Raw genomic sequence first — 19219 nt, forward strand, 5'->3', positions numbered from 1 at the left:
GAGTAATTAGTCAACAGTAAAACAACAATACTCCACATTCAGGTCTCACGGCTGAAGCCCTGTGAGGCCAGCCGAGGGGTTTGGCAAATCTATCTCTGCCAAATTTCCCCTGGTTTTACAGCAGGTTTTATTTCACTCCTCTGCAGTTTGCACTGGCTTTAACAGTGCCAGCAGGGAGGAGGTTCGCCTGCATTGTTTATCATTAAAACAACTCAAAAAGCATGGCAACCAAAATAGTCGCCTACATTTTTCTGCTCCAACCTGCCTCAGAGCCTGCACAGAAACCTACTGCAGCGGTAACACGATGACATAATATTTGAACAGTAACTGTATTACTGTTCCAGTGTTTCTTACTGGGTTTTCATCTCACAGCTGGACAAAAAAAGGGACAAACTGACATAAAACATTTGACACAGTTTCCGCACACTGAAGGTGAAATGAATGAACTGTAGCCTGTGGTGCAGCAGCTTAGAAAAATATAACACAACAATAATTATTTGAAAATACATTTTGGAGAATTCAAATCTGAATAGGCAGTAGAGTTTCAAATGAGGCCTGCAACCAACTTTATTTAATCAATAAAGCTGACGTGCAAAAGTGACAAATTTGGCCATGCTTTCATAAAACGGAAAGTTGCTGGGGTCGGATCCACTTTAGTTGTTATGAGATGTAGCCTTGTAACAGGCACTCTTCAACGTTTTCCAGCTGTTTTTAATTTATTTGACAATATCCCGAAATCATAAATTTTTTTCTTGGACTTGTTTGAATAGGTCACAGTTTCTCATAATTTTCTTACCGTATGAGCCTCCAATAATGTTTAGTTCTTTGTATTTAACACAGACTCTCCACAGAGGTCCAGGTCAGATTAGAAGCTGCTGTTTTCTGGAAGTGGAGAAACCTCCATACGCACTTCCTTCAAGGCAGAGGGTAGGAACAGAAAGATTGCAGCCAATAAGTAATTATTTTAAATTTTTTAGAATTTGGACATCTTTTCAATGAATCGATTATCAAATTAGTTGTCGGTTAATTTGACAACTAATCAATTAATCAACTAATCGTTGCAGCTCGATTTCAGTGTTACCGACTGACATCCACTGGCTCACACCTAGGATCATTTCCTGTTGTTGTTATTTCTTGTACACTAACCAGTGTTGGGCTAGTTACTCAAACAATTGAATTTATTACTCATTCCTCTGCAGTAATATTATCACTTTACTTATCATTTCCTGCCAACAGTAATTAGTTCCAATACTAGTTTAATTTCTTTTCTGTTATTCGCCACAAAATTGGTAGTTGTGTGTTTCTCCCCAAAAATTCATACTTACGACTATTAAAATCCACTTTTTTATTAAAATTAAAGTAATGTGAATATTTCCAGCTGCTGAATATAATCGTTTCCATCTTCCAAACTAGCTAACTGTAATAATACTATTGAAATGTAATTAGTTACACTACAAGTTACTGGGGAAAGTGATATTATTACTAGTAATGCCTTTATGTTACATGTAATGTAACATAAAATTTTAGTGTGGAAATCTCTTGAAGTGAACAACACAGGGGAACAACTGCAGGGTGCTCAGTAAGAAATCCACCACATATGGGACAACCGCCATGACCGCTGTCTATCTGAGTTCTTGTATTATTTACTTACTAATTTGGTCAAAAAAGTACAATTCTGCTCTACTTTCTTCTGACAGTGGGGTGTCTCCCTCTGGCTGCCCTCCAAAAGCACAGTAGTAACTTCCATACTTAACTAAAAACATCACACTTGAAACGATCTGACCACACACGTGCAAACGAACAGAAATCCTGACACTCGCAGGGTGCTTTATACGACCTGATGTTCATTTTAGTGGAGCTGTGGTTGAGGGTATAATGGATCTCAATTACGTTTCACCGTGTTAAAAACTGCCCTCCTGTCCTTCACACGCAATTCTTCCCTTCCCAGAGGGCAGCAGTCCTGCTTCTTGTCAAACCTCTGCCTGTTTGAAAAGGACTCCACAGTTCAGAGTGCTGATGGCCAACAGAATATCTGATGGTCCAGGCAGGGTTAGGATCTACTCTACATCTTATGGAAACCCATTCACACCACCAATACACAAATACACTAATCAACGTTAAATGCCTGATCATTTTTAGTTATTATTATTTGTAAGTAATGACTTGATATCTAATAATTATATCTGAAATCTATCTAATCTAAATTCATTTAAATCTAAAATTATAAAACATAATGTCAATTTATTTACATTTAAAGGTCCAGTGTGTAACATTTAGGAGGATGGAATATAATATTCATAGGTATGTTTTCATTAGCAAATAATCACCTAAAAATAAGAATCATTGTGTTTTCATTACTTTAGAATGAGCTGTTTTTTAAGGAGAGCGGTTCCTCTTCTACTGAGGCTGCCATGTTTCTACAGAAGCCCAATACAGACAAACCAAACACTGGCTCTAGATAGCACCTTGCTACAGCCAGTGGCCACCGTAGTTTCTCCTACATACTTCACAGCCCATTCTCATTACCAGTCGTCAAATACAGACATATGTAATACTCAGTTAGTTGCAATCTGCAACTTCACCACTAGATGCCGCTAAATCCTACACACTGGTCCTTTAATTCATTCAGCGTGGGCTTGTGTGCCATGGATGGTATTCATTTAACAATGCCCTGCTCAAAATTAATAGTATAGTATAGATAGTATCAAACAACACAAACACATCATTTTAACCCAGGAGACGTAACTAACATACTTATTTTAACCCAAACAATGATCTTTTCCCTAAAGCTAACCAAGCTGTGACTGTTTCACAAGTTAACCACCTCATGATGCGTGGTATGTGGACGCTTCCCCACAAAAGTTAATAGGAAGGACTACATGCAAAACTATATCTATATATATATATATATGTAACTATAACTATGACTTATGCCCCATGTATTTGATGTAGTCTTAACTGTGATATGTCTGCAACTAATGATTATATTAATTATTGATTCATCTGTCACTCATTTTCTTGATTAATCAATCAGTTGTTTGAATTGTGAAAAATGTTAGGGTTGGGGATGGGGTTAGTCAGTGTTTCCAAGGTTGCCAAGGGTGATGTCCTTCAAATGTCCACAACCCAAAGATATTCAGTTTACTGGCATAAAGAAACAGGAAAATATTCACATTTGAGAAGTTGGGGTGTTTTTTTCTCAAGAAAAGGACTTCAACGACAATTCATCAAAATAGTTGCCGATCAATTTAATGTTAGTTGACTTAGAAAGTGATCAGCAAAGGAAATAATTTAGACTAATTATTAAAATTTAAAAATGAAAACTAATTTTGTCAAATGAGAATTTGTATTGTTTCCACTGATTGTTCTGTACATATTTATTTACCTGCTGGGAATGCTGAGCTCCCATAAATCTTGCTCAGCGGAAAGGAAAAAATAATTCACAGATTTCTAACCCATACCTGAAAGTGTCCCAGGCTCAGCTTCAAATACTTTGTCTCTGAGCGCCCGTTTGAACAGCCTGAACCGTTCCAATGATGAAATCAAAACAGTAAAAAACATTGTCGTAATAAGTTTAATGGAAGTTATGCAGTGGGTGGAGAACAATAAAAGGCAGTGAGGTAGCTGGCCGTCCTAAATGGAAACCACTGCTGGGCTGAATAAAGCATTGCTCTAAAGTTAGTGTGAAATAAAGACATTGAGCTGGGTGCTGATGACCATGTACCGGTGGCTGTCACACAGGAATGCACCGGGGACGAATAAACAAGCGTGCAGAGTGGGTTCAGCGCATGGGAACAGTTGCACAGCTCTCACCAGCAACCACACGCCAAATTCTGTGGTACGGCAGCTGCCATATTCCCATTTCCTCGCAATGCTTGGCTGCTTTGTTATCCCGCTCAATGTGGGGGTCTCTGTCACTGCACATAGCCTGTGGGCGGCTGGGTCAGCTTTAACTAGGCCTCTGGGGAGCAGCCGGATGGAGATGGCCATGTCAGATGTCTAAATTTATCCCTCACACAAAGCTGTCTAGTTCTTAAGTATCTTAATGAATTCTGGGTAAATTAGGACTTTTTTTCACAAACAGCACAACAGGTTTCTGCGGCCTCAAAAACCCCTTTCCCTCCTCATTACTCGCTCCACAACATTGTAAGAAAACCACAAATTATGAGACATGTTGTGTCATTTAGCGCCACTGATTGTTACCATGGAAACATGGCTTTAGTTCTGTGTTAGCCTGCAGGGAAGGGTTAGCAAACTTTTTAGGCTTAAAAGAAGTCAGTCTTCATTTTTGTGTAAGTGCTTTAGACTCAGAGCAACATGAAGACTAACACTACAGACCACAGTCTGAAATCTCTTTGTGAAACTGGCCCCAGGAGTTGAGGTATTCTCACCATTATACTTGCAGGAAGTGGCTTTTTTTTCCACCAGCATGACCACAATGAGCATGTTTTCTGATCATTTGTTTGTGGAGTTTGCAGCCGTGGGCAGATGATTGTGACTTGGACCCAAGGTAATGTTTAAAGCTATTTATGTAACATTTCTGCATTAAAATGTCCATAAACACTAGACCTATATATGTAGTTGTTGTTATTTCAGATAACTCTATGAATGGTGTCACATGCCCTTTGTGCATTTGTCAGTGTTGTAGTTGTCAGAAATTGACTTTTTATTCAGTTTTAAGCCACATTTGTATGATACACTACACATCTAGGTGGTTTTTAACTCTGTATTTGAACCAGATGAAGAATTTTAGTCATCGAACATCTGGATCTTAAGTTATCAGTGAAACAAGCTAAGCTAACATTAGCAGCCGCTCGAATCGCAGCCCCTCCAGCACATTGTTTGTCAGCCGAACAGCGGCGGAGAAATACTGATTTTTTAATATTGTATGCTCATATTGTTAACTTAAATAACCAGTTTGTGGGTTTAGTGGCATCTAGTGGTGCAATTGCTGATTGCAACATCCTCGCCTCACTCTCCTTATTCAAGCAAGAAAGTATGGTGACTGCAAAACTCGCCAAATGCTCTATGTAGATCCAGTGTTTGGTTTGTCCATACTGTAGAAACATGGTGGTGGACTCCATGGAAGTGGACCTGCTCCCTCTGTTGATAAAAACGGCTCATTCTAAGGTCACATATCTATGAATATTATATTCCATTTTGGCCAATAGATCCTCCTAAATGTTACACACAGGAGCTAAAATGTAAATCCAAGTACAAAATAATGTATTAATGAATGTATTTTCCCTTTCTGCTGCTTTGTCCTTCATAAACCTTTCATGCAGAGGCTGTTGCCCTGTGCTCTAACAGTGAACCTTCAAGGCAAGACAAAAATAAACTTCCTGTTTTAATACTGTATCATGTAGTAATTTTCCATTTTCATCAGGCAGTAAATGACAATAATTACTGGAAATCAAACACATCATTGAGAAAAAGAGTAATATGATTACATACAGATTAGCACTGGTGATAAATGCCCACAACAATGTAAGTGTGAATGATTAGTGGCATACAGAGTGCGGTGATGAAGACATGTGTCAAATAATAAATGTGTGTATCAAATCAATCCAAATTTCACAGTTTAACCAACCAGCACACAAATATACAATAAACTGTTCATTCAAGTGAAATGATTTACTAGTCAACTCTCTTTTAGAAGTTTGTTCCTATGTGTTTGTGTTCAAGTTGTTCTGTTCATTCTGATGCAAATTGGAAAACAATTGCACATGTTTTGACAATAGTGACACAAACAAGAACAGTGTGTCTGTAAAAACACTGAACACACCAAATGAAACAGAAACAATCAAATCGTGCATTGAGAGGTGGGATTATTCAGTTGTGACACAAAATTCAAATAAAGAAATACACGATGTGAGAGCGGACATAACTCTTCTTGTGTACAGGGTCAGCCTGCTGTGGTTCAAGGTAAAAGTGCCTTCCTCATTTGAACCAGTAACAAAATGTCAGGCAGGGATTGTGAACCAACCCGTGAACATGACAGGCAGCTGTTATGAGGAAGTGCACAAGATAAACACTGCTGTTTACAGAAGAACACAGGGAAAGCTTAGGGTGTCAGTGGTTGCCATGGGAACTGTCGGCAACATGCCTCTAGCTGTCAGTGACGTGGGGTGAGGTGATAAAACTCACCTTTACAACATCAATGTTAGAAAGCTGCTTTTTAAAAAACGAAGATCAAAACCTCTCTGTGCAAAATAATTATACACAGAGGTGTTAGTGTCATTCGGCCTACCCTCATTGATATAAATGGGGCGGGCAAAATAATAGAAACACCCGTCGGTGTAACACAATATAGCTCAACAGCCTCCAAATTGATCATAGAGTTGAATCAACACCTCTCTGAAACATTATAGCCTTCATGGTGGTAAGGTGTTTTGCAGGGCTGTTGTATTAGACTGCATTGGTTTTAGCTAGGAGCACCTATTCTGGCAGCTGAGTGTGCAGCTTTATGCATTTCCTTCATGCATGGCATTGTGGGATAATAGTGGGTAACACTTTACCTCATGCTAAATGTTTATACATTTCAAGGGTGTAACCATGCATAGACAAAAACATATTTTTTTTTAAGTGCATTTCCCACAATTCTATGACACATTTAGGACATTGTTTCCAGGACATTATTGACATTTGAATTCACATTAAAGGAATAGTCTGTGATTCCCCCTGAGATAGTGGCTGCCCCTACACTTGTTGTTTTGGTTGCGTACTGTTTACTGACTTTTACCACACCTACCAACAGGCTTTGAGAGTAACAGCTTACATGTAACTGAGTTACCTAATCAGGATACAAAAAACAGTTACATATAGTAAAAATTGGAATAATTAGCAGTTTTTTTTAAAATTTTTTTTTTTTTTTAAAAAAAAAATTATTAAGGAGAAAATTTTTTTTTTTTTATTTTTTTTTTTTTTTTTTTTTTTTTTTTTTTTTTTTTTTTTTTTTTTTTTTTAAAAAAAAAATTCTTTTTTTTTTTTTTTTTTTTTTTTTTTTTTTTTTTTTTTTTTTTTTTGTAAAAAGGGGGTTTTTTTTATTGTTTTTTTTTTTTTTTGGTTTTTTTCGCAAAAAAGGGAGGCCCCAATGGGGAAAAATAACTGGCCTGCTGCTGGCCTTTTAGAAATAAAGTTGCTAAGAGAGTCACCAATAACAAGAGACAGTGCTGCATTAGAGTGTGTTATAAACCATTTATTAATTGTTTAAATGCTGCTTATAAATGCTAAAAGGCGGGCTTACCGGAACAGTTCACCCCAAAATGAAAAATACATATTTTCCCTATTCACTGTTATGCTATTTATCTAGAAGATTGTTTTGGCGTGAGTTGCTTTGGAGATATCAGCCGTGGAGATCCGACATCTCTACAGCCCTCTCTCCAATATAATGGAATAAGATGGCACTTGGCTTGTGGTATACAAAGAGCCAAAAAAATACATTTTAAAAACTCAACAGCAATGTTCTTTCCAGGAGTCATCACCCGGGTACTCAGGATAATCCACAGACCTTGTTGTGAGCAGTTCCATGCAGTAACTACTTTCTTTCTGTGTATAACCGTGCAGAAGGGTCTACTCATACTCACAAGAGGCTTGTGCTCATGACAGCACAAGATGTTAACATTGATTCCCATTAATGTTATCCCATAGTGTCCATCAACTGCACATTCAAAATTCAAGAGAATTTGTGTATGCATGCGGACTGATTTTGCCAATGTGACTGCACTGCACGCTCAAAACCTGCTTAGAAATGCATTACATGTCTAAATGTATGTGGACACATCTGTCTACATACATCTGAATGCTTTCGGTCAATAGGGCGGTTTTCCATGATTTGGGTTAGGCTCCTTAGTTCCAAGAAATTTAAAGGGAAGTCCTAATTCTGCAGCACACAGTGATAGTTGAGACAATAGTGTTCTTCCAGTGTTGTGGCAGCAGTTTGGGGAAGGCCCTTTCCTGTTTCAACATGACAATGCCCCTATGCACAAAGCCAGGCCTGTAAAGAAATTGTTTTCCAGTTCAGTGTGGAAGATATTCAAGCCCACTGGACACCTTGGAGGGGGAACATCGACCAACATCAGTGGCCCATCTAATGCTCTTCTAGCTGAATGGGAGCAAATCCATAATCTGCTGGAAGTCCTGAAACCAGAGAGGAATGGATGAGATGCTAAATCACATATGGGTTTAATGTCTTGGTGTCCACATAGTTTGTTTGAGTGACATAGTTTCAACCATTTAATAGAGTATATGAAACAGGGGCATAGTTTAAAAATGAAAAGCCACCATTATTATGTATATTTTTGACTTACCCCACACTAACTTTGTGGCCGTTTGTGTTATGTGTTAGTTTTTTGGGCTCTGTACAGTTGGGTATGGAGCCCCACTAGGGGGTAGCGAGGCCTTCTTGATTTTAAGCTGTGCTAGAAAACTTAAAAAATATACACAGTAGGCCCATATCTCAGCATTTGGTTCACTTCTGTGAAGAAAAATAAGTCAATTAATTGTCTAACAGAAGAATGGCCAAACGTCAGGGACACGAAAACACTGAATTTGTCAAAAAACGTAGCCGAGTAAGTCCGTATGATTCTTAACAAAAAAAATAATAAAAAAATACATAATACAGACAGAGAATTGTATAAAATGTTCCCTAAACAGAAAGTAATCTGCTCAGAATTCATCCAAATCCCTCGTTTACACAAACTTCTTGCAGTTTCTGAATTCACTGTTTAGGTTCATTGTACAGTTCGGAATGTAAAATGAAATATATATATAAAATATGTCATTTAATCAGGGGTCGTCAGTTTACTAAATGATAGAAGAGGGGTCCCTTAAGGAAAAAGGTTGGGCACCACTGCTGTACTGTATGATATTCAGCTTAAGTATAGCTTTAAATGTAGGTTTACAACTGCATACAGTAATAGTGGAAATCAGAGCCAGATTATAGGGAGTTACAAAAACATGGTAATATATATTATGGAAGCTATTAGGGGAGGTTTTACATTATATTTCCTGCTGTGGCCAGAAAACTCACCCAAAGAACATATTTTCCGAAAAAAAAATCCCAACACAATCTGCATATTACAAAAGCAGAAGCGAGCATACTGTAGTTGACAGTCACAAAGAGTCCAGTCCACCTTAAAACGCAGCTCTGACAGACTACATACACATTTCCTGAAAACGCCCCGTGCGAGAGAAAAGCAGCGAACTCCAGTGACTCTGAATTATAATAATAACAAGGCTGCGCTGTTTATCCAGAGGTGGGGGTTGGACATAGGCTCAATCATACGCCAAACTTTTTCGAAGTCTCCCTTTCCTCCCCCCCAGGTCTCAGAGCTGAGCAGCAGCATTCGGTCTACGGGATCACTCTCGCCGCACCGCCGACCGAGGTCAGTGGCAGTGACCGCCCACGGGAGTTGTCAGCGCGGCAGCAAACCTGCGCGGACCCCGGCTGTTTTTCTTGTTTGTTTGTTTTTTACATGGGACTTTGACTCACTGGCTGAACAAACGACGGACCGCCGACTGTCTCTGTCGTCGTATGGAAGGAAGAAGCCTCTGTAGCGAAGGAGTGAATGAGCCGCACAAAAATTAGCCTAACGTCAAGTTTTTGAGCATTACACGAAGTGACACCATGTTGGGAAACTCTTACGCTAACAAGAAGAGGAAGAAGCCTGCTCCCAGACAGTAAGACATGTCTTTAACTGCTCCACTGAACACAGTGGTGACTTAAGAGCTTTAATTTTTACTTTATACACTTGTGGTTAATTCTTATATGAGAAACTTGCTATCTTTATTAAATTAAAGATAAAGCTTTCCCATTGACTAGTAAATGTGCCATCTGCGATAGCCTAACTAATGCTCTGTGCTATAAGTTATAGAAGGTGAGCACAAAGTAGAGAGAAAATGGACATAAACCGACCGATGTCAAGTTCCTATAGGTATATAACTCAAAAGCAACCTTCGCCAGAATAACGAGTGACTCCGGGTCTGGGTTTGTTCTGCGCTTTTAGTGGACTACCTTAAGAATGTGTCTAGCTCTTGGATCTGGCATGGATATCTTGCCCTCGCGCATTAATCACAATCAAGTTGGAGAGTCGGCTGCTGCTCTCACGCGATGCTCCGAGGAGGGCGGGGGGAGGCGAGGGCTCGCGGGCTCCGAGTATGTTATTGTAATCTGATACGGCCTCGCGCTTCATGGTTTTGGGATCAGTACTGGCTGTGTGATGTGTGTGCTGTTCTTCTGCCCCCCCGCTCTTGCTCCGTATACTTTATAAAGTTGATTTCCCAGCAAACCGGGACTTTACAGTTAGTTACAAGTACCAATAACAACAGCAGAGACTCAGACATTGGCTCTTTCCAGTGTTGATGTGACAACATACAGCAGCATTTTAATGTTGGAGCTGGTCCAGAGTCAGTCTGACTACTGCATTACTGCACTATTTTGAGGGGCTGTCTGGTGTTGTGGGGTGGCAACAAGTGTTAACTGAATAATGGTTTTGTTTATTAAGTATCAGAAAATAGAGAAAAATATTGATAAACCAACTGTACGCTACCTGTGGAGCAGCAAGACCAAGCCCCAGGCAGAGAGCAGGCCTTTGAAGCCAGTTTGACATAGTGGCCGGACCCTGGAACTACAGGAATGACATCCATCACGATGCACACTGGCCTGACAAGACTTTTTCTCATAAGGCTACATTGTGAAAGGACGGGCTGTACTACAGTGGATGATTTTTTCCAAGCAAGTGACTCGATTCACCATCAGAATTTGATTCATTCACTTGGAATAACCTTTTTACAGCGTAGAGGATTCACAAGACAAACACAAAAATGATTAATATATCAACCAAGTAAGATAGCCAGCTCGGCATCCTCTATGGGCCACTGTGGCCATTCATGCAGGTCATTTTTCTGTAGCGGTAAGTGGCTTTTTTGCACCTCTGAGCAGCTTTTACAGGAGTGAACTGCAGCGTTGAGAGCTGCCTCCAACACTGTATCCAGTTCTCTTTATACATCCATGGGTCACACAGACAGAGTTAGCAACCAGCCGGTAAACACAGTGGAGCATTTAGTTCCTGAAAAGCTGAATATGTTTCTCAAGAGTTGGTGGAGACCAAAAATAGAGCTAACTGGAGAGTGAATATTGGGAATTCATCAGCTGACCCAAAGTTTCATGCTTTAAGACCCCCTCCAGACATGTATTAAGACATATATACAAATTGTCTGCTTGAAACAATAATATGTGCTTGATATGTTTTTTACTCACAAAACAGTATCATTTCCACATTAAAATCCTCTCCCCCTTCTCCCTCATTAAACCTTCCACAATCTCTGAATATGTAAGTGTTGATTTCTAAAGTTTTCCTGCTGGACACAAGATGTCTCCTACTTCACTGTAAAGTCCATTCTCAGTGGATGTGCACTGGTGGCTTCAAGTTTCTACATCACACTGTACAAGTTGCATACTGGACCATGCTGGACTTGAGAGCTTGAGAAAGAGTATATAGTTACACCCGACTACTGTTAATTAAAGGCACTTCCACATGTAAACCAAAGGCCTTGCCCCTCATCACAATCCAAAACACAGGACTGGTTCCTGCGATTGCTTTTAACTTAATCTCTTTTAATACAGGCATTAACAATAGACAACAAACCAAATCCAGGTGAAGGTTTGTTTACATAGTGAGTAATGTAAACAGTTATAACACTTTTAATAACAGTGATTTGAAATCATATTGTTGAACACAGATGCACTATGAGTCAAAAGTAGTATAGATACATCTGTTTATAGTGATCTGGCAAATAGGCTGTTCCCAGTGTAAATCCCAAAATAAAAAGGTGGCCTGTGTGCAGACGTCTGTGTTTCTGAAGATGTGGGACTGTGCAATGAGGACTGAGGTTTCCTGGACGGCCAGCTGGGCTCAGCTGCACAAAGGCACCATTGAGCCCGACTGTAAAAAGCTGTGGTCACTACACAGGGGCATTCCATGGCAGATCTGCCCATCCAAATTCTCTGTTTTATTACCCGAACGCCCTCTGTGCATGTTGCCAGTTCCCTCTGCCATGCATCCTGCCGTATTATTAAAAGTTTATTCTGCGCAGCATTTTTTAAAAAGAGGACACGTCTTCCACTCGTACAGCAACCATTTTTAGTCCTCATGCACACAACTGCTTAAACACTGGGTCATGTGCTTTAACTTCGAAAACAAAGCAAACACACAAATTCCAAACTGGTGACCATCATTGTGTCACAAGCCCATATTTGTACCCCAACTGTAGTCTCCCACATTGACATCTAAAGGACGAGAACCGACAGTGATTGCAATGCTTCTGCTGCATGGTCTCTGTGTACCTGCAGTGCAGCACTGCTGAATACACAGTAACCACACAGACTGTACATTCACAAGCTTTGTCCTTTCTTTTTCAACGGTAGCAGCATTCCTACAGGTGGCCGTGAAAGTGTGAGTTAATTATAGTGCATCGGGCTCATTAACCCCGTCCCCCCAACCCCTTCCCCACCCAGAGAGTACAGCAGTAATGTGTGTGAATGTGCAAGTGGATTATGTGGACATTATATTGAGTAAGTGCCCCAATTCATTTATTTTTTTTCCTTAATAAGAAGGGATAACGTGTCTCACCTATGCACGTATTTTTTTTGCACTGTAATGTAAAGTTATTGTGAGAAACACTTCCAGGCAGACGTCCTGATAAGAGCTTTGGCAGAACACCAAAACACTCCCAGTAAGCAACAAAGCTGCCCTTTGTTCTTTGCCCTTTGTTTCATTTTCAAAGAGTCCTCATAAACAGCAAACACACTTTTTTAATCTTTGTGTAACACTCTTATAGGAAAATGCAAATGAGCTTGACATAAACCCCAAATGATGAGTGTGCCTTGCTAAAAGCTAACAATATATTACTGTAAGTTTGTTGTTTATATTGAAGCTTTGTTAGACTATCAATTAATGTCTCATCATGTCTGTGTGCATGGTGGAGCAGGGTAAAACAAATGAGGCAGCTCAGGTGGTAGGGCTGGTACGATAGAAGGCCAGTAAGAGTAGGGTTGGAGGTTTGATCCCTGACTGTTCCTGTCCACATGTTGGAGCAGTTCCCTAAAGGAAGACCCTGAACCAAATTGCTCCTGATGTGTGCGGGTGCCGGGAAAGAGTTGTCGCTTTGAAGTGTCTGCCAAATGAATGCAATGTAAACAAAGGCCGGGTACTCTTTTTTTTTTTTTTTTTCCAGACCCGCGAACAGTAGAGCGGTATCTTTAAAAGTTAAAAAACCCTTTGCATGCTTGACAACAAGATCGAAGCAACCAGCGTGGCGTGCAACAGAAGAAGTTGCTTCCCAGAGTATTACTCAGGCCAGAGATTTCAGCCCAAACCAGTCCCAGAGCTTTTAAACACTTTGGTGTAAACCTGACCTGAAGCCAGTGTTTGAAAGTTGGCTCTGAAGAGTTTGTGGCTTGCTCCCTCCCAGAGGATGGTGCTTTCAATGGACTTCTCACTTCTCATAGAAACTTCTGCATCCAATTCTCCGCTGTATGTATACACACGTTTCAAACGCTGCTCCACATCCATAGTTCGTCTGTCCAGAACATTCCTGAATGCACTACTTCTGTGTCACGCTGTTGCCCCTAAATAGCTCCGAAGCTCCTCTGGATTATATTGTATCTGTTCTTGATTTTTGTACGCATTCGTGCTGCTTCTTTGTATTGTTGTGCACTGTTTGATGCAACTGGAGAGCAGAATTCCCCATCTTTTCTGTGGAGTGAACAAGTTCTACATTTTATTGTCTCCCCTGTCTGGAAAGCTCTTTGTAGGCTCGAGCCTGCTTTTGTAAACTATCCTACTTCCAAACTTGCAGTCTGTGTTTGTCAGCAGCCAAACGTGTGTAGAAAGCACGCTTTTGATACTTTTGAGCCAGAGTCATCCTTTTGGATCTGACAGATGCTCCACCTACTTCTAGCAGACAAATGTATGTCAGTGTCAATATGGCAGACTGCCTTCACTCCGAGACAGAGTTGTTTGGGTTCAGATGTCCACTCTTTTGCCCTTGAGATAAGGAGTTCAAATAGAAATCGAGGGATGAGGTAAAACATCCCCCTTTCCAACAATTAACGTCCTGATGTCTGCTGCTCAACCCCGTGATCCATGGCAAATCAAGGTGGAAAAAATAGTTCTGAATGCTGGCTTTTGTCTCCGCTAGGCATTTCTTGAGAGTGAGATCAGTCCCGCTCCTCTGAGAAGGTACGGCTCGGGTCTGAAGCCAGCAATCAAGTTTAGGCTGCATTCCCTGTGGACTATTCAGTGGCAGAGGAGGAAATTTTATAGCCTATCATTAACCAAAGTTTCAGTAAAGAGAGAAATTAAGGGAACGGTAGAGAATTTGCAGCCTGAAACTGCAGATATGCCGTGGTGATAATTGACCTGGATAAGTTGTTGACGCTGAAGGATAATGTGATTAGAATTGGCCAGTTTGATTGGCTCCTCTTCCTAAATATATACAGGGAAAAACTCCTACTGCTTAAGAAGTTATCCATAAGCTTTTACAATACATTGATAGTAACCATGTCTCATCTATTATTGGAATCATATTAGAATGAACTGTGGGTCCTGCACAGACTGCCTCTAACTGTGACCCTGACCAACCGCTAGAGAACTGCGACCGTGACACATCAAGCACTATTTACGGGATGTTTATTTATGTATAAAGATCCCCTGATCTAATAAGTCATGAATGTGAGATGCTGTGATCAAATACAGATCTATCTCTGTACTATCATAATTTCAGTCTGTGTATTTCTCAGCAGGTGTGTAGTGGAGGAATGTCAACAGTGGTGTTGTGTGTCGTCCCCATTGCCCCCTTTCACTTGGTCTCACTCCCAGTCTAGCATGTGTGTCTGATTTGTGAGTAATGACATGTATCTCCAGAAAATCCAGTTAGTTTGTATTTTGCACTTGAGCATGGGTGGTCTCAAACACGGCTGCTCCCAAAGTGAAAGTCAAGCAGAGAAAATAAAGCTGCTGTCATGGTAAAAAAGTGGTTTCCATTTTGACAAACTACATAAGTAGCCATTGGAATGACTTGTGGTAGCGATGTATATTTTGCATGCTGGTGTACTCTTTATTTTATTCTGGGCCGAAGATTGTTTCCTCGACAAAAACTCCAGTCTGTGTTGTTTTCAAGTTGGCAGATAGTTACTGTAGCTAGGTAGTTGTCAAGTGCTGCAGATTTCCTTGTTTTCATTGTTTAACAGTTCCCAAAAATATCCAGTTTTCCCCATATTTTAGTTAAACGTACAGGCGGAGCTTGTGTTAGACCATGAACCCGCCATAACATAACACGAGGTGGTCGGCAACTGAGTGAGCTAGCAACAGTTGGCGAACTCAACATATCCTTAGTAGGGCCTTTTATTGATACTAATACCATTATTGATTCTGCCTATCGGTCTGATTCTTTGTCAATAGGCTGAATATGGTGTCTTCCTCTCCTCCATGATTCCTTCTTCTTCTTTTAAGTTTCCAGCAGCATATATACATGAGTTTGACATCATGCACAACTGTCAGAAAAACATGCTTGCATTGATAAAAGGAATTTCTTGGTGGCCTAGGAATCTGGTTCTCAACTGGAACCAGTTCTCCATTCCCATCACTTCTCCTTAGTTTGGAGATATTTTGGTGTCTAAACACAGAAAAGCAAGATAGCAACTTGTAGTGTGTGCAAAGCCAGCATCAGTATCAGCAGATATCTGAATTCAGGTATCGGTTCAGAACTGAAAATAAGTGCATCATACATCTCTAATGCTTGGCCTCTAATGCTTCTACGTTGCTCAACCTTCAGTCGATGTCCCGTTGAGACTAAGTGTTCGATTCCTGGTGCTACACTCTCAGAATGGCAGTGCTGTTGGAAGGCCCCAGCTTCAGTTGTCAAAAATGTGGGCCCAGCAGAGCTTTTTGTGCTGCATGGTGCTGTATCATCTGGCTAGGCAGGTCAATTTGTCCCTCTATAGAGAGCCAAGCTAGCTTCTGTTCCACCATCTTAGTTTCTGGTCAGTCTCACAGATACTGTTATTTAGTTTCAGCCTAAATGAGGATCCTGTTGTGTGCAATCAGCAACTAGAGCTCTTGTGAGGCTCTGACAGCATTCCTGTATCTTGTGCTCATCACAGGAGTTGTATGTAATACTGACTCACCTGAACCGCAGTGTTTATTAGTTGCATATATGGCTGTCTCTTTTTTTTTTTCCCTTAGTAGTTCTGAAGCTGTTGCTAAAGTTAATATGGCTCACATGTAATTGGCATGAATCACACTGCACCCCACATCAGATGGCATGCTGTGGCAGGGCCGGTTAGCCAGGCCTGCACTGAATCAGTCAAGGTCAACCGTCTTTATCTCTGCAGATTTAACACTTCGATAACCGGCTCTGATTTTTTTTACGCTCCACAGAAAGAAGCCCGCTGAAGGTAATGAAGTTGTTAAATCAAACCCTTCGAAGCGCCACAGGGATCGGCTGAACGGGGAGCTGGACCGGCTGACGGACCTCCTGCCCTTTTCTGATGAGATTCGCTCTCGTCTGGACAAACTGTCGGTCCTTCGCCTCAGCGTGGGATACCTGAGGGTCAAGAGCTACTTCAAAGGTGTGAACCTTATTTTACTGCGCTGTATGCACTTCAGACTACTGTCTAGACTGACTTGAAATAACTGCTAATTAAGAATTAATATAGTTCACTTGCACAGAAGTTTAGTTTAGGCATTGTTTCATAATTGCTTAATATCCATCTTCTTGAGCAGTTGAGACTTTAGACTACATGGAGTAAGATATGGATTCAAGCTTGGGTAGAGCGGGTTACGAAGAATTAAAGTTTGATGAAGGGGCAAGACAGAATTGTAGAAACCAGGCCAGCTCTCGCAATCGTTCGCAAAGTTTCTGGCACTTGGCAGCCAAGGCAGGAATGAGAAGCCTGCAGGAATCTGGTTTTAGGAAACAACACATCCTAAATACCTGTAACCTTACTCCACCCTGTCCATAAGCAACACCAACAACAGTTTGAAAAAACATTGTAAATATAAATATTTTTTAAAGATTTAAGTCTTTAATGTAAGTTGATTGTCAACATACAGAGTAACAGAAGAGAACATCAATCAGACTTTCTCACGTACAGACGAAGCATTTAGAACACAAAGCAAAAAGGAAGTTAATATAACTTGCAGACATCCTCGCTTTGGCTTTGGAGACCTGATGAGTCATGTGTGAGTCAATTATATGTGAGTCACTCATGTAACATCTCCAAGAGCCACAGATGATAGTTTTCTTTGAGTTACACAGACATTTTAGGTGAGGTGTTGGCAGATGGACGGCTGAGTAAGTTAGCCGCCTGCCTCTGGCTTCACTGGTGTTGTTAGAGTTTATGTGTCTTGTCTCTGTACATTTTCTGTGCATTGTTTTGTGATCTTGCAGTTCTTCACGTTGCACTAAATCTGTGCTCTCTGTCAACAAAAACCCTACAGAATCTTGGATCTTAGTGACTTCTGTGCTAGCCAGCAAAATACAAATGAAATGGCGGAGACTAGTCCAATCTACATAGTCATTGGTATAAAAAAGTGCTAGCAAGGATGTGTTTTCACTAAAAGAATGAAAAGAGTTGCACTGAAGCAGCCGCCTACATGTGCTCAAACTGTATTCCATCACCCTGATATTATCAGGATTGGACACCACTTAGGGTAGTAGTACATAATAGCAGTCATCCTTCTATAATGTATTTAGTGCAACCTAGTAAGCACCTGTTAATATTTTATCAAACAGCTAGTTTTTACAGCTCGCAGTGACAATCCAGTGAAATGCTAAAAAAAAGGAAATGTAAAAAGTCTGTAGCTGCAGACTGTAATTCCCTTGTTAGCCAAGTTGTTTGCAGTGTGAACACCCAGTATGAATCGACATTTAATGCAGTCAGAGGAGTTGTGACATTCCAGCGCTGCTTGTTCTCACACCCTTCTGCCTACTTTTTTTACTGTGCAAGTGAGATAGGTTGAAGTACAGCAGTTGCGCCATCATTTCAGATAGGAGTTTCCATAAACCTTCCACACACATTTACAACTTTTTAACCTATGATGAACTTTCCTCCAGCTTTGATTACCTGCTTTAAGTCATTTTGAAGTGGTAAATCTATTGATAGGGATGAATATGCAGACTGTTCTTTTCTAAGCATGATTCATGCAGCTGGTGGCTACCAAGAAACATAATTTAAATGGAGTTTGGGTTTCTACAGTTCCAATGATCCATGTATAGTATGTGTTTACAAAGAGGAGACTTAAGTTTGTCTGTTTATGTCATTATGCTTTTGAAAGATACAGTAATCTCTCAGTTACAGAATTTATCGATCATTCAAATAAACCATAAAAAACTAGTTTCCATGTAAGGTAGGTTCTGCATGGTTTGCCTCTACTGTAGTATATATATGGACAGACAGCATATGTGGAATATCAGTGGAGTCATGTCAGGCTCCTATCAAACACCTGCGGCCAGATGTAAAAATGATACTAAAACTATGCACATACCATCCCTGAAACGTAAACTGGTATTGATGAATGAGCAACATACAGTGAGAATGTGTGCACCTCACACACACTCCAGACCTTGGATTCACAGTGCCCCATGAGTATGTGAAAATTAAAGTGGAGATGAGAGACTGAATCTCATGTCTAAGGTTGAATTCCAATGGCGGTACATGTTGCCGTTTCAGCCCTAGACATTTTAATTATGCCAGTGTAAAAGAGAATAATATGTGTACGATGCTTTAGAAATCTGATAGAGTATAGTATAGAGTTTAGTGCCTGTTTGCCTCTTCCTAGAAGAGTTTAACATGCAACAATTGCTCTTGGCATTTTTCAGCAGTCTTTACCAATCACAGAATACTGCCCTCCTCATTTATGTCACCCATCCTTCCGCCAGAGTGACATTTCTGAACTCCAGTCATTCTCCTCAGACAGTCGTAGAGGACTTGATGGGCTGCCATTTTTATTTTCCCTCTTTATACATTGCAGGTGTCTCTCAGTGTTTATGCCACTCCTCTTCTCCCTGACACTTCCTCACTGCACTCCTACTACACCTCTCCTTCAGTTCATTAGACATCAGCAGTAATCAGGCACACTGAAAAGACGGTCTGTGCCCTGTAGCAGCGGAGGGCAGGATCAAAATCACATGTCACATCACACTGCCCATGTGC

The 19219-nt window shown here is 40.5% G+C and overlaps 1 protein-coding gene and 1 long non-coding RNA gene across 3 annotated transcripts in view; one reads left to right on the forward strand and one right to left on the reverse strand.

Annotated features, from left to right (window-relative positions):
* Positions 1 to 7177: 7177 nt before the first annotated feature.
* On the reverse strand, positions 7178 to 9246 carry LOC127365527 (uncharacterized). Of its 2 annotated transcripts, none has more exons than XR_007885223.1 (2): positions 9032 to 9246; positions 7178 to 8139 (listed from the first exon to the last, which is right to left on the reverse strand). It is a non-coding gene; the product is annotated as an uncharacterized LOC127365527 (long non-coding RNA). The 2 variants fall into 2 exon arrangements; XR_007885224.1 differs by having other exon boundaries at positions 8310 to 9246.
* LOC127365480 (aryl hydrocarbon receptor) overlaps positions 9125 to 19219 on the forward strand; it is a 29400-nt gene continuing 19305 nt past the window's right edge. The window contains exons 1-2 of the mRNA XM_051403589.1: positions 9125 to 9681; positions 16443 to 16633. Coding sequence (XP_051259549.1) covers positions 9629 to 9681; positions 16443 to 16633 — 244 coding nt within the window. The 5' untranslated portion in view covers positions 9125 to 9628. The remainder of the gene's footprint in view (positions 9682 to 16442; positions 16634 to 19219) is intronic.

The sequence above is a fragment of the Dicentrarchus labrax genome, unplaced genomic scaffold, assembly GCF_905237075.1.
Source record: "Dicentrarchus labrax unplaced genomic scaffold, dlabrax2021, whole genome shotgun sequence".
Lineage (NCBI taxonomy): Eukaryota > Metazoa > Chordata > Actinopteri > Moronidae > Dicentrarchus > Dicentrarchus labrax.